General features: G+C 41.4%; 1 protein-coding gene across 6 annotated transcripts in view; it reads right to left on the reverse strand.

Moving 5' to 3' along the window:
- Positions 1 to 14457, reverse strand: part of ep400 (E1A binding protein p400) — a 57085-nt gene that overhangs the window by 30689 nt on the left and 11939 nt on the right. For 5 of the 6 annotated variants that reach the window (XM_061730431.1, XM_061730429.1, XM_061730430.1 and 2 more), the window contains 14 exons: positions 14208 to 14245; positions 14013 to 14070; positions 13835 to 13924; positions 10529 to 10642; positions 10234 to 10424; positions 9966 to 10143; positions 9730 to 9866; positions 9444 to 9613; positions 6621 to 6795; positions 6246 to 6382; positions 5118 to 5304; positions 4747 to 4916; positions 4442 to 4626; positions 2666 to 2956 (listed from right to left, as the gene is read on the reverse strand). In XM_061730431.1, coding sequence (XP_061586415.1) covers positions 2666 to 2956; positions 4442 to 4626; positions 4747 to 4916; positions 5118 to 5304; positions 6246 to 6382; positions 6621 to 6795; positions 9444 to 9613; positions 9730 to 9866; positions 9966 to 10143; positions 10234 to 10424; positions 10529 to 10642; positions 13835 to 13924; positions 14013 to 14070; positions 14208 to 14245 — 2121 coding nt within the window. The remainder of the gene's footprint in view (positions 1 to 2665; positions 2957 to 4441; positions 4627 to 4746; positions 4917 to 5117; positions 5305 to 6245; positions 6383 to 6620; positions 6796 to 9443; positions 9614 to 9729; positions 9867 to 9965; positions 10144 to 10233; positions 10425 to 10528; positions 10643 to 13834; positions 13925 to 14012; positions 14071 to 14207; positions 14246 to 14457) is intronic. The other variant, XM_061730432.1, reaches the window with a different exon arrangement.

A 14457-nucleotide genomic window follows, 5' to 3' on the forward strand; every position in this document is an offset into this window, starting at 1 on the left:
GCTAAATCGATACAGTCGTTTCGTTTTTCGTTTGTGTTCACAAGAGCGGACCACTCTGCCGCCGAGCTCAGCGGCGTGCGAGAGGCCGCCTGCCTGCTCGAATTGAAAATTTTTTAATTTCACCGTGCCGCACTGTGACGACATCTCGGCACGTCCAATAGGAGAGAAGGTGGTGGAGGCTCTGCACCTGTGCCCGACCCGGCGGTGGGCGCGGCGCAAACCGCGCTCTATGTGAAAGCAGCTTACGGCTGAGTTATGGTTCTGTGTCAAAACGATGCCGTGCCTACGCCGTAGGTTACGCGCCGACGCGTACCCTAAGCCGTCACTGACGCGTACCTCCCAAAAATTGTAACTACGCATCGAGGCGACGCAGACCCAACACAGACCGAGAGGGCTGTGATCGGTTCGCTTGGTAGCAACGCATTTCCGGTTTCCGGTTTGAAGCAGTCGTGAACTTTCAGCACTCTTTTCTTCGTGTATGTGTGATTTTTGTTTTTGTTTTGTTTTTTTGCAAAAATAGTTGTCCTTATCTCTTTGATTGACTGTGACCGGAAAAAGTCAGATAAAACATTCAGGAAAAGATCGCAAACTAGTGGTCACGGGGGGTACTGCACCGCGGCGAAATAGAGTGACGGAGAAGTCCGAAGGGTTCACGACGGCGTCACGGTGACGGCGTGTGCTCTGTGCCGATTTAACGCAGAACCATAATTCAGGCTTTATGAGTGAGTTGTGTCGGTTGCTGTGTCGAATATGTTCTCACTGCAAACGAACCGCTCCGGGTCTGGAATGGAAGCGAGCCGAGACCACCTCTCCTAGTCGATCTCGGGTTGCTTGTTTTGTCCCGCATCTGAGCTTGATTGCTGTGTTCACATAAACCAAACTAACCGATCTTTAGGGGGAAACGCTCCCTGTTTCGGAACAACTGCTCCAAACGGGACAGGTGTGAAAGCACCCTTAAACTTAAGGGGGTAGGAAGTTGCTTTGGGTTTCCTTCCTGCAGCTGGGCTGATGCAAAACACAAACGTATATTAGTAAATTGTGAGGGAAAAAAAAAATTTTTAAAAAGAAGGGGAAGATATAAAAGAACAATTCTGCATTTTTCAACCTAAGACATATTTTCCTTGTTATATGGTGTAATCTTTGCAATCAGACCCATACTCAGCGAGAACATGCAAAATGTTTGCAAACAGGTGGCAGCTATGTGTAAAAAGAGTAAAAGAGCTTTTGTTCTGAGACACTTGAACTATGTCAAATGTGAGCACCAAATATTTAACTGTTGATTTAATGAGTGACTATTTGCATTGTAATTTTTAATACGAATCTCTTAGAAGTGATAAAAGGATAAGGAGAGGGAGGCTGCACACAGACTCTGCTCAAAGAGCAGACATTTTCTTGGGAAAAAAGGTGCTTTGATAAATTTTTCAACAACTAACATGTTTCCCAAGAGACACTTCAAATTCAACTTGAGCGTGCTCAAGTCTTCCACAAGTAATAACTGAAAGGAAAAAAAAAAGAAGGATCAAAAGAAGAATATGTGTTTTATTGTAATGTAATACTCCTGCAGTGGGAGAGGTACTGGGTTCAGCCTAGACGAACTACCTGGAGGAGGGTCTGCTGATCCGGTATTCTAAAGGTTGTTCCGCCCTCTTACGTAAAATCACATGAACACAACTCATTTTAACTATCTGGACCGAAACCAATGTGAAGAAGTTTTGCATACGTGGGGGTTCAGAGTAAGCACCCCGAGAAAGGATCCTCTAACAGGGACGACCTTCAGCCAGAATGTCTCCCAGTACACTGATCAATGGTTTTTCTGTGGCACTACAAACAAACGACACTGCTTTTTTTAGTTAATTCTTTTTAATACACAACAGAAACAGTGACTGAGATTAAAAGAAAGCCCCCCCGGCCTTCTTAATTGCCGTAATATGCTAACATGGCCTGAGCTGCCTCATCAGTCCATCTATCGTTTTTTTTCTTGTAAACTCCATCTTCATCAAATTGGCTCGCAGGACAATGTTTCTGGTCCAAATTAGTTGTGTTTATGTGAGAAAAAAACCAGCAGGAACCCCCGCTAGAACCCCCACTAAAGAAAACACGCCATAATGCTGCAATCTGATCCTTGCAAATACACGACCTTCAACATAATGCATATGTGCACCATGTTATTGCTGATGAAGTGATTAAAGCTCCCCACTAACAATGCTCACTCTCAAGATAGGACTGATTGCATTTTGTACATACTGATAATTTGCACCCATATAGAAGAAAAATAGAGACTAGTTGAAAAATCCTGGAATTTTCCTTCCAGTTCAGTAGCATATTGATGCAAAAGTGCGACATAAGTGGCTCATTCGTAGTGTACATGCAGGTTTTAAGAAAGAAATTGGGGAATGCTGAGGCTGTCGAGATGCTGCTGATATGACGACGTATAGTCTTCAGGGGCTTGTTTTCCAACAGGAGTTTGGTAACTGTTGATACACTATTGACTACAATTGCTGCACCACCAGTGCTGCTGCTACAGTACGTTCAAAAGCATTTTCTCTAGAGGGGTAAAGACTGAACACATATCAGCAGTGCCTCAAGGAAAGGCCTCTGTGTAGACTAGAGCAGCCAAAACTGTGGAGGGAAATGCTTAAGACGGAGGGGAGGGCAGGCCACTTACTAGGCAACCGTGCCTGGGCCTGAGATGTAAGAACCAACCTCTGGGACAATAAGCTGGGCTGGATGGCATGGCTGGGGGCTAACGCTGGCCTGGGGACCTGTGTTAATCCAGGACGGCTAATAGGAGCCATAGCACCCACCACTGTGCCAGACAATGCCTGACTCAAGGCCATCGGAGCGGCCCCCAACACATGCTGCCCAATGCCACTGTTTCCAGAGGAGGCTGTAATGTTGTTGCTGTTGCTGCTGACAGGAGGAGTAGCCTGGGCTCTCCGAGTAGCTGTTCCAACGGCTGTAAAGTACAAGGCAATGGGGTATGCGACTCCACGTTAAGGGTAACCCAAAATTTTGTCAAAGCATTAAGATCAAACTGTTTCTCGCGCAGCAGTGATGGGCCAACACAGCAAGCAGCATTTGGGATGTTATTGGTGTCACTGATAAACATAACAACTAATATTACTTAGATTGATCTTAAATAATTAGCTGTGAATTGGTATAATAATTTCTTCCAAACTGTTTTGTACAATCATTCGAACAGCTATAGGACTAAGTTTGATATATACTGCAATCTACAGGACTGTCTCAGAAAATTTGAATATTGTGATTTTCTGTAATGCAATTACAAAAACTAAAAAATGTCATACATTCTGGATTCATTACAAATCAACTGAAATATTGCAAGCCTTTTATTATTTTAATATTGCTGATCATGGCTTACAGCTTAAGAAAACTCAAATATCCTATCTCAAAAAATTAGATTATTCTGGGAATCTTAATCTTAAGCTGTAAACCATAATCAGCAATATTAAAATAATAAAAGGCTTGCAATATTTCAGTTGATTTGTAATGAATCCAGAATGTATGACATTTTTTTTTTTTTTTTTTTAAATTGCATTACAGAAAATAAAGAACTTTATCACAATATTCTAATTTTCTGAGACAGTCCTGTATGTAGTTACGGTCTACTTCTGTGAAATAGAGCTGGCATTCCACCGATAATGATAACCAGTTGTTGGCACTTTACTGTAGTAAATTAGCAGCGTTACCTTTGAGTGCTTTATTGCATAGCCATTACCTGCAATTTATCTGCCTCTGCAACAGGGGTCAATCAAACTGGCACCATATGTATACTACGCAGCTTGTTTTAATGGAAAAGATTTGAATTAATTTATTTCATTTTCATAACAATAAAACCATGATGAACTATGATTGTACCCACCACCACTTTCATAACTTACTGACTCCCATATATGAAAGTAAATTCACAAAAAGACCCATTACATAAGAGATGTGCTGCCATTCAAGAAAAGCAATGTTGCCAACCCACCACTGCTGCAAGAATAAATTTAAACATAAAAATGCTTCATGTGCACTACAACCTGCCCACAAAAGTAAACCAAAAACCTTTTTAAATATGTAAAAATAAGACTTGACCTATCAAAACTGCAGCACTCTACATACATGTGAACCCACAGTGTGTATCTTTGTGTTGACAACACCACGGAACAACATGAAGGCACAGTGTTATTTTTTTTCACAAACATAATACAGCAAATGTCGTTAATCTGAATTTAAAATAGCATCTCAATCATGCAGCATAACACTGCACAATGCACACGTCACAAGAATAAAATGTCTACAGGCACAAAAGTGCCGAACAAATGTGGGTAGTGAAGTTTATTCTTACAGTTTGATGTGTACGTTTTCAGGAGTTGTCTATCCACTGTTTAAACCTGATTCTCTGACCATTGCCAAACATGTTTCGGTCGAGTCTCACCTTGAGAAACTGGTGTAGTCGCTGCAGCAGTGACTGATTTCCCCCTGTTCTGGCCTGACTGGCTGGTGGTGGAAGTTGAGGTGCTAGTCGTGGGAGAGCTTGTTGGAGGACGTTGACCTGCTACGTTTGCAAAGGCAGCTAAGCGACCTTCTGGCTTAGTGCCATACTGCACTGGCTGGAACAATCTGAGAAGAAGATATGTACAGTCAGATATAAGAATACAATGCTGGGTTAAAAAGCTTTAAAGAAATTGGACATCTATTAAAGATCCTCCACATAAACAGCAGCAAACTTTTAATAGAGACCTCATGGGTTTAATTGGACATGGCTTGGCTCTTGGTGGTGGGTCTGGAGAAGTGTAGATTTCCTCTATGAGCTGCCGAGTGACCCTCAGTTTGGGGAATGCCTCTTCAGTCTGATATCGAGTCAGTCTGTTCTCATTATTGATCAGATCAAATATGGACAGGTTTGAAATCTAAGAGGATGAGAAGCAAGAAGAATGAATAAATATAGTGAGAGTGTAACTAAGACAACCTTAATACATTTAAAATCACATTCAAATAAACAAAAACATGAATGATTAAAATTATTAATTGAAAAGGTAATGGTTTGTTTCATGTCATTCAACTAAGGAAGTGATCCTGCTTTCCAGGACCATAAAAGTACAGGTGTATACCTTGTTTGATTCATTCTCGATAGCTTTGAGCACCAGCGATGGAACATCACACTGAAGAGAAGAACAGAAATAGGAGCTGCTGGTCTCTCTAGGGGCTACCAGCTCGGGGTGGTTACAAACCCGCTGCAACTGCATTAAAACTTGAAGCACACTGACAAAATGACCCGTCTTCAGTGCCTCCTGGGACCTAGGGGGGCAAACAAGACATCATTATGTTTTTGTTTTTTTTTTGTTCTTTTTTTTATTAGGCAATTGATAATGCATTAAAATGTACACCTTATTGCATTGTCATTAAAGTTCCTTTCGTCAACGAAAAATATGACTAAATATTGTCTTCAACGAACCTTTATCACCTGAAGAAAACGAGACGCAACGAAAATGTTGGGAAAATGTGACGATAACGATAATTAAATATATAATGTATAATGCAATATCGTAGACGAATAAAAACAAGACTAAAATGTAGATTACAAAATAAAAACTCTGCTAAAATGTGTCTTCCTTTTCGCTGACCAAAACAAGACGAATGTTCCAACAAAGATCCTTAATATCAATTTTTTTAAGTTTTTGCCTCTGGTTTAGACTTTAAACCAGTTTAGTCTTTAGATCTTTGGATACACTTTCGCTACATAGACGTGGAAAAGAAAATCCAATGTGTCGTCGAAAAAGAAAAAGATAACCTTGTTTGAATTGTAAAATGGGTTCATATCTTTGACTAAAACTAGACCAAAATGGTCCTGGACAATTCTGACTAAAATAAGACTAAAATGCTCAGGCTTTTAGTCGAGTGAAACTTCACACTAAAAGGAGAATGAATGTGACTAAAACTAATAAAAACTAAAATGATAGCTTGACCCAAAGACTAGACTAAAACTCAAATTGAACCAGGCTGACCGAAACAACACTAATTATCATGAAAGGAAAAATATATCCCGTGTCACAAAGTGTCAGCAGAATGACTTGTTCTCCAACATAAATTATGAGCCACAAAGGAAAATATTTGAGCCCAAATAAAACGTAGTTACACATTTATTTTGGGGTCTATCATTTATACGACTTAACTGTACTTAACATTAAGTTTGATGGCCTTCACCACAACAGAACTATATAGTTGGGCTAACGTCATACCCTGGCTGAGTCAGGATGTCCTCGTAGAGACTCTTCTGTCTGTTGGATAGCCGGCACTTCAGGATGTGTTCATACTTCTTGGGAAGCTGTTTCTCCACATCTCTTTTGGATCGTCTCAAGATGAAGGGTTGAATCATCTACAATAAATTAAAATAAAGCTTCATCAGAATCAGAAATCAGAATCAGAAAGGGGGTTTATTGCCAAGTTTGTCAACACACACAAGGAATTTGGTGTGGTGATTGGTGCAATACAGTAAAAATAAAAATATAAAAGCAAACAAATATATATGGAGATAAACTAAGAGATATGCGTTTATTTATAAAATACAGGTGATGCAAATGAAATGTAACAGTTATGTGGGCACATATACAGACCCTGTGAAGGCGGATGACCAGTTTGTGGCAGTAGTCCTGGTTTTGGTCTGTGCCTGCCTTAACAGGAAAGTCCGAGTAAGGCCTGGTTATTCCTGGCAACAGGAAGTGGATCATGGTCCAGAGCTCTTTCAGTGTGTTCTGTAGAGGATTGTTGATGAGGAGGATCCTTTGCTCACTGAAAGAAGCAAAAAGGTACCATACTCAGTTTGGACATTATGCAAAAGTTGAATGATCTCATTCACAGAGAATAATACAAATGAGATAATCTGCTCAAATTACTTGCAAATATGGACACGCATGTCCTCATTCCCTTGTTTCTGTGATCATTATACCGTTATGTTAACAATGATCATCAAAGAATCAGAATCAGCTTTATTGGCCAAGTTTGAACATGCCAGACAGGGAATTTGACTTCGGTTATTTCGCTCACTGAACCCAACAGAGAGCGAAACACCGTGGCGACCGTTCGCGGCGCCATCTTGGAGAAAGGATGACACTGGGATGGAGGAGGAAAAGCATCTTCACTAGGCCTGTGTTGAAAAAAAAAAAAATGATTTTCCGATTCTAAATCGATTCTCATATTAATTCCTAAAAATCGATTCTTATGTCTAAAGATCGATTTAAAAAAAAAAAAATTTCCATCATTTTCACCAGGTGAACTTTAATCCCAGTAGTAGTCGGACACACAGTTTGTAATGACACTTCTGGAAAAATGCCAGGTGCTTCATGGCAATATGTTTGCGTGGTGACAGAATAAATTAGATAAGCTAAAATGATTTGTTTACTGCATGAACTGTTGCAATTTCTTTCTTTTTTGCACTTTAAATGGATATTGAAAGGCCTGTTTGAGTTATTTATTTCTTAGTTATTTCACAATAATTATTGTGAAATTATTATTTCACAGTCATATAATTCAGGCAACAGCTCAAAAAACATTTTAAATAGCACTAAGCCAAATCAATATCGAATCGGATCGAATCATCATAATCGATTCTGAATATTAAGAATCGGAATCGAATCTTGACATTTGAATAGATACCCAGCCCTAATCTTCACACTGTGTATAAATACACAGGTGCAAAAAAAAACCCCACCTCAGCACCAGAAAAGCAGCATACTCATAACAAATTTAACAACATCATAGCGAAGACTGTGTGTGTGTGTGTGTGTGGGGGGGGGGGGTCCCAGCACATCCAAGTGAGCGGGGAAGGCGTTGAGGAGTGAGGGAGAGTTATTTATCATGGTGTGTGTGAGCGGTAAGCCTGTGAACTCTGCCCCAGAGCTACTCCTCAGCCATTGTCCTTGATGCTATCCGACGGCCCGGTACAGTTCTGATCCAGGTCCACAGGTGTACTGAGGGGAAGGGGAGGACTAGTGGGAGCAGAGCGTCTTGTTTTCATTCCTCCAGGGAGATTGTGACTGGAGCGGCCTGCCAAGCCGCTCAGCCAAGGTCAGATTGTAGAATCAACAATTGCATTTGGCTCAGGCAGGCTCCAGTAATTTTCCGTCTGCCTTAAGTCTCTGGTTCATCAATGGCGACTCCAAACAGACGAATTTGTGGCCAATTCCCGCCAAGCCGAGCTGCAGACTTCTCCAAGGTCTTTTCCATCCTGCCAAGCAGTTCCAAAACCGCAGCTAGCCTGCGTTTCTGTTCAAGAATCGCATCCAGCTTGCGCCCCCGAAGTTTGAGTCCGAGTGTTGGTTGCACAGCTTATCCCTTCAGCCACGTCAGGCAGCTCTGAAAGGGCCGAAATAGCTGTCGACGACTTCCTTCATCAGAAATCCAATTATGAAGGCATCTTCAACATCCTCGACCAACAGTATGGACAGACACACGATCTTCCACGTCCAGGAGTTCATCGTGTATCCAGCAGCAAACATCCCTGTTACGTGCCACATAGGTAGGGTTCTCTGTGTCTCTGTATTTCTCTTCCACCTTCTCCTCATTCTCTGCAGGTCTGAGGTCCATAACCACCAGCCATTCACCACCCATCTCTCATTGGCCAGCCTCTGATTCCCTGTCTCCACCTTCCACCAATCATCTCCACCTGTGCCCTATAAAAGGGCTGATGGCCAGTTCTCTCGGGCTTTCTCACAGCAAGTTGATGGCTGCTTGCTAGAGTCCAGAAGCACACCCTGCTGATTTCTGTTCTCCTACTTAGTCTGGTGTATATGCCCTGCCTTGGGACGGGTAAGACGGGGCCCCCTATACATAGACATCATGTAGGTAGAATCTATGTTTAGTCACACTAGGTAAGGGATGGTTGCCACTACTGTATTTTACCCCACTGGTTAGTGTAGTTAGGCAGACAGGCTTTTGTTTTCTTGTTAGACAGAACTGTGTTTTTCCTTGTAAATATTGTAAATATCTTGCTGGATTGACAGTAAAAACAAGCACACACTTTAAAAACCCTGTGTTGACTCAGTTATTTGCATCTTTTAATGCTTGGGATCCTTTTGTCTTAAATGTCATGCTATGTGACCCTTGGTTTCAACTCCTGTACATGGCCTAACCAAGGGTTTCGTAACAGTCCCGTCGGGGCAAGAGGCCTCCCCTATGCCCTGTCTTCTCGTCGAGAAAATTGGGCCAATTTCGTTGAGAGACCAGTTAACCAATTCCACGATTTTAGAAAGTTTCGGAGGATATGAAAAGAGAGGCTCTAATAGAGTGACAAGACAGTACAAGACAAAGAGCAGCAGCAGGGCAGATAGGGAGGGAATGGGAGAAGAAAAGCCTGCAGACTAGAGTTGAATGAACAGATGGATGTGTGTATTAAACATAAAAGCAGCACTTCTCATATTTTACATCTCCACGTGGCTTACCTCTTGAGAGCAAAGATTGTTTCCCAGTGTTTTTCTGTTATGTTTTTGATGAGCTGCACCTCATCCAGGACCAGATGCCGCCATCTTTTCTTCAGAAAATGGCTCTGGTCTTTCATGAGCAGCTTATACGATGTCACACATACATGGAAGCTGTTGACTCCGTCCCACCTCTGCAAAGTAAGGATCATCATTTATTGTCACCAACTCCGATGAAGCCAACAGGACAACGTCATCCGCTAAAAGCAGAAATCGAGTAATATAAATCTGTTTAAACACGACAATTTACCATTCTCTTAGATTTGCGTTCCTTCCTGTTGCCTAGATATAGCAGAACCTTCAGGCCGGGACACCAGCGCTTGAACTCCAGCTCCCAACTTAGTAACTTACAAGACCTTACTACTACAAGATGTGGCCCCCAAACTCCTGTGAACGGCAAAAAAGAGAAAACACACAATGCATTTATGATGTTCAGTTTTAAAAAGGCCCAAAGAGACAAAGTTATGCTTTTGAACTGCAACATACCCTCTCGGCCTGCTAAATGTGCCATGTAAGCCACCGTCTGTACAGTCTTCCCAAGTCCTGTCTCATCTGCTAAGATGCCATTGAGGTGTTTCTTGTAAAGGTTTACCAGCCAGTCCACGCCAATTTGCTGATACTCACGCAGCAACCCATGCAACAGGAAAGGTGCTGGGCTGCGAGTCTGATGAAAGAAAAGATAATTTTCATCAACAATTGTGACAAAGACGCCTCATCTTTTTTGAATGTGTGTCAGTTTCTGAATGAGTCTTACCGATGAAGTGGTTCTGAAGCTTCCCTTGGGCAGGATGAGCTCTGTGGCAGCAGCCACTTCAGCTATGTCTCTGCCAGTCTTTCCTCCACAGTCGGAAGACATGGCCTTTTCAGCACCACGGTACTGTTCCACACTGAGCAGGGAGTCGATCAACACGGCCTCAGGCGGGCTGCCTGGCACACAATCCATTTCTGAAAAATAAAAGATAGAACATTTTTTAACTCACATCCATTTACACAAAAAAAAAAAAAAAAAAAAAGATGACAAGGACAATGGCTTTTGATTAAAAAGGCACCTTCAGGCTCTTCCATGTCATCCTCATCAGCATGAGGGCTGGGTTGAGGCCAATCAAAGCTATCAGCGTAAGCACCAGCGTACTGTTTCACCAAGGCATCCAGAGGCATCTCAGCTAAAAACCAAGACAAACATGTGTAAGTGAGCAAAAAAAGAAAAAGATAAGAACTTCAAGGATTTATAAGATCAAGTTGAAGTTGAAAGCATTCACACCACTGTTTTGTTATGGACGTGGCCTCCTCCAAATTACTTGGAAGCATTTATCTCAATCCCTGATTAATCTACCGTGTACACTAACTAGCTTTCCCTCACCTGATTCTAGCTACCTCAGCTCACCAGTCCTCTTCAGAAACTGCAGTGATGCAACTCAAAGGTGCTCGGGGTCAAGCCAATTAACAGTGACTACGTTTACATGCAGTCAAAATTAGGGTTAAGGTCAATATTCCGTTGCGGTATGTTACTGAAACATTCGGAATAATCTGTTTACATGCGTAAACCAACAGGGTTATCCCTGTATACATGGTAATTTGGGATATCTCCATCAACCAGCTACACACGGAGAACGTCATGACGCAATTCCCCTCATTTCCACTTCTTCTTCCTGCATGCAAATTCAAAACAGCAGCAATAAGAGCAGCACCGCGGAAAATGAACAGCCCAGTAGAAGTCGCCGCTTTTTGCGCTTTGTTGCTGGTACTGACCCACCACCAGGACTTAACAATATTCCTCCTCGCCTTCTTCATTAATGGAAGGCGAGAACGTGAAGAAATGGCAAATGGGGCCGGAGCTGTGCCATCCATATCCATGCTACCCGTTTCAACCAGAGCACCCCGGACACTTTGGATGAAGGTGCAGTCAGGACTGGTGGGGACGGGTAGTAATGATGGAGTTCACCGACGCCGACTGGCGTGAGAATTTCCGTATGTCGCTTCCTGGATTCAAAAGACCAAGATTCCTTGCGAAAAGAACATGCGCAGAAAACCAATTCCTGTTCCTTTTGATGGGGAAATGCCATTAAGCGTTTACGTGACCAAATATTCGGGTTAGAAAAGGAGTAACCCAGGGGTGATATTCGGGTTTTTAAAAACCGGAATATGAGCAAATGCCGGTTATTCAAAAGGGGTTATTGGTGTTTACATGACCGTGCGCAACCGGGTTAATGCTAATATTCCGGTTAGAAAAGGGTTATTGACTTTATGTAAACGTAGTCAGTATGACCTGTTCAGCATTCAAACTAGTAAAATATTTTTCTTTAAACACAGGACATCAGCTAACAAAAGCAGATATCATTGTCCCTCACATCACAACACTGGGATTGTGGAAACATAAACTAGAGTATAGGCTCATACCAAGTACACGATAAGCATACATGGTATGTGATTCTACAAATTTTAGCACAGCAGACTAGTTTGTTTAGAAATGACCTCCACTTTAAGCACAAGTCCCTTACACACAGCATTTTAACGTAGCCCTACAGCACCAATATTTCATTTTGTACGTGAATAACCCCAAGGCAGAAGGATGCTGCATTTTCATTCCACCTTTTTAACAATTTAGGATGTAGTAAAACAGTTGGATTGCCTTTTCTGTGCAACGACATGTCATGCTGGAATTCCCTGTTCCAACAATGCTGCCGTCACCAAATCTGATTCTGTGATGCCAGTTAGTAGTCGTATGTAACCACAACATTGATGTACTGTAGAGCAGTGATTCTTAACCATAGGGCCGCGGCCCACACTTGGGCCGCGAGCGCCATCTAGTGGGCCGCGAAAAAAAATCAGTTTTGTACGTGTGGGCCGCGGGGGCCGCGGGACTGCATAGTCTCCCGACCAAATGAGGAGAAGAAGACCCTCAGCTAGTTGTACGTGTAATAGTAAGAGAAATGGTGTGTATTTATAGTGAAAATCCTTCATTTTGCACAGAGTAGGTTTAGATCCGCCAGGATCAGGGATCGATTACTTGGGTCTGCGCCCAGAGCGAGCGAGCGGCGTGATCATTCATCCCGACGCGTCCCCGCGGCCGGGGAGGTCGGTGCCGCTCGGGCGGCTCCGTCGTTACTGCTGAAGGATTGTACATGTAGATGTGTGGGCTGGACTGTTGTTCGGGCTTGCAAAAGCATCGGAAAGTGACTCTGCTGCAGCGGCCAGAGAGCTGCGGGGTCTGCCCGTTTTAGCTGATCAGGCTCGGATGAAATCCGACACGCGCAGTCCTGACAACTTATTAATGTAAATAAAACTTAGTAAGTTACTTAGTAAGTAATTAGCTTGACTCTTACAGAGATGAGAAGCTAAATAAAACTAAATATCGTTCCAGGCTCATCAATGAGCACCTTCTCATGAGAACCTGACACCATCCAGCCCAGATTTAAAGTCCTGGCAGGAGAAATTAGTTAGAGCTCAGTTCTCTCACTGAACAACAGAAAGTGGGGACATATAAGATTATAAGGGAGGAAGAAAGAGAAACTGCAAAACTGTTCAATTGTTAAGATGTGTTTATATTCATTTATTATAAAAATGTGTTGAGACAATTAACAAAGAAAAGGGGAAATTCAAACTGCTGGTAAAGAAATAAAATAAGATAGCATTTGAAAAATAAAATAAAATCTATTTTATTTTTAAGAGAAAAAAATATGTGTAATTGAAGTTACACATGTTAATGGGCAAATACCGGTATGTACTTTTTTAATGTAACAGTCAGATGCAGATGTTGATACAACTATGAGGTTACTTGAATATATATATATATATATATATATATATATATATATATATATATATATATATATATATATAATGTGTGTATGTTTATGTGTATATATATATATATATATATATATATATATATATATATATATATATATATTGTGATGTTCTGGACCTTCGCTTGAGTACATTTTCTCTAAATGGACCTCTTAAAGTTGAATACCCCTGCTATACAGTGTTAATATTTAACGGGCCCCGGGCCACTCTGTACTGAAAAAATTGGGCCCCAAGGTCAGAAAGGTTAAGAACCCCTGCTGTAGAGCTAAGGAGAACAGTGGCAGCTTGAGTTTGTGTGCATCCACAGCTTGGATGCTGGGCTAACTAACTGCGGCACACAGATGAGCTTTGAGGTGGATTTGGCAGAAGTGGCTTGGTATATGTACAAAAAAAAGGGGGGCGCTGATGCACAATGGCAGGTCATCCCCCAAGTGAAGCTTACCAATCAGCACACTGAACTCTGGAAAATAATGCACTTTAAAGTAATAATAAAAATGTTCTGGAAACAAATGGCACTTTATATTTTAGGAGAATTGAAAACCACATACCATTTTTGGCAAGGTCATCTAATTCTGCTTTGTGATCTGTCTGCCCCTCCATGACCTCCTGTTCTTCTATGGTGCTTTCTGCATCTGTGGCTAAAGTTGAAGACAAGAAACACGTCTTTAATATTTACAAGTTTTAATCCACAATTTTATTTTTTGCCAAGTGACAACTAACACATACCATCTCCATCAACTAAGGACAAACTTGATTTTCGTTTTCTAGCAGAGCCGGCCATCTCCTGAAAAAAAAAAAAAAAAAATATATATATATATATATATATATATATATATATATATATAAAAAAAAGATATAGGGCAAATGCATAAGATGCCTCGTGGTTTTTTTTTACATTTTCAATGTCAGTACAGCACTTACCGCTTTATTTACTTTCTCTCCTGGTGACTGACTAGAAACTACAATGCAAGAAACATAAGTTCAGTTAAACGAAATAAAGTTCTATCTTCCAACAAGTTTCATAGTCATCTTCCAATCATAACTAAGGAAAAGGATGGGAAGAGGTTAGAAGAAATGAACGAGTTTCACTGTATACAGTTGTAAGAAAATTTGCCTTCCATTGAAAAAATAAATTGTTTAATGTTTCTGTTTTGGTTAAAATTCTAGTTGA

Source organism: Cololabis saira, chromosome 9, assembly GCF_033807715.1.
Source record: "Cololabis saira isolate AMF1-May2022 chromosome 9, fColSai1.1, whole genome shotgun sequence".
Classification (NCBI taxonomy): domain Eukaryota; kingdom Metazoa; phylum Chordata; class Actinopteri; order Beloniformes; family Belonidae; genus Cololabis; species Cololabis saira.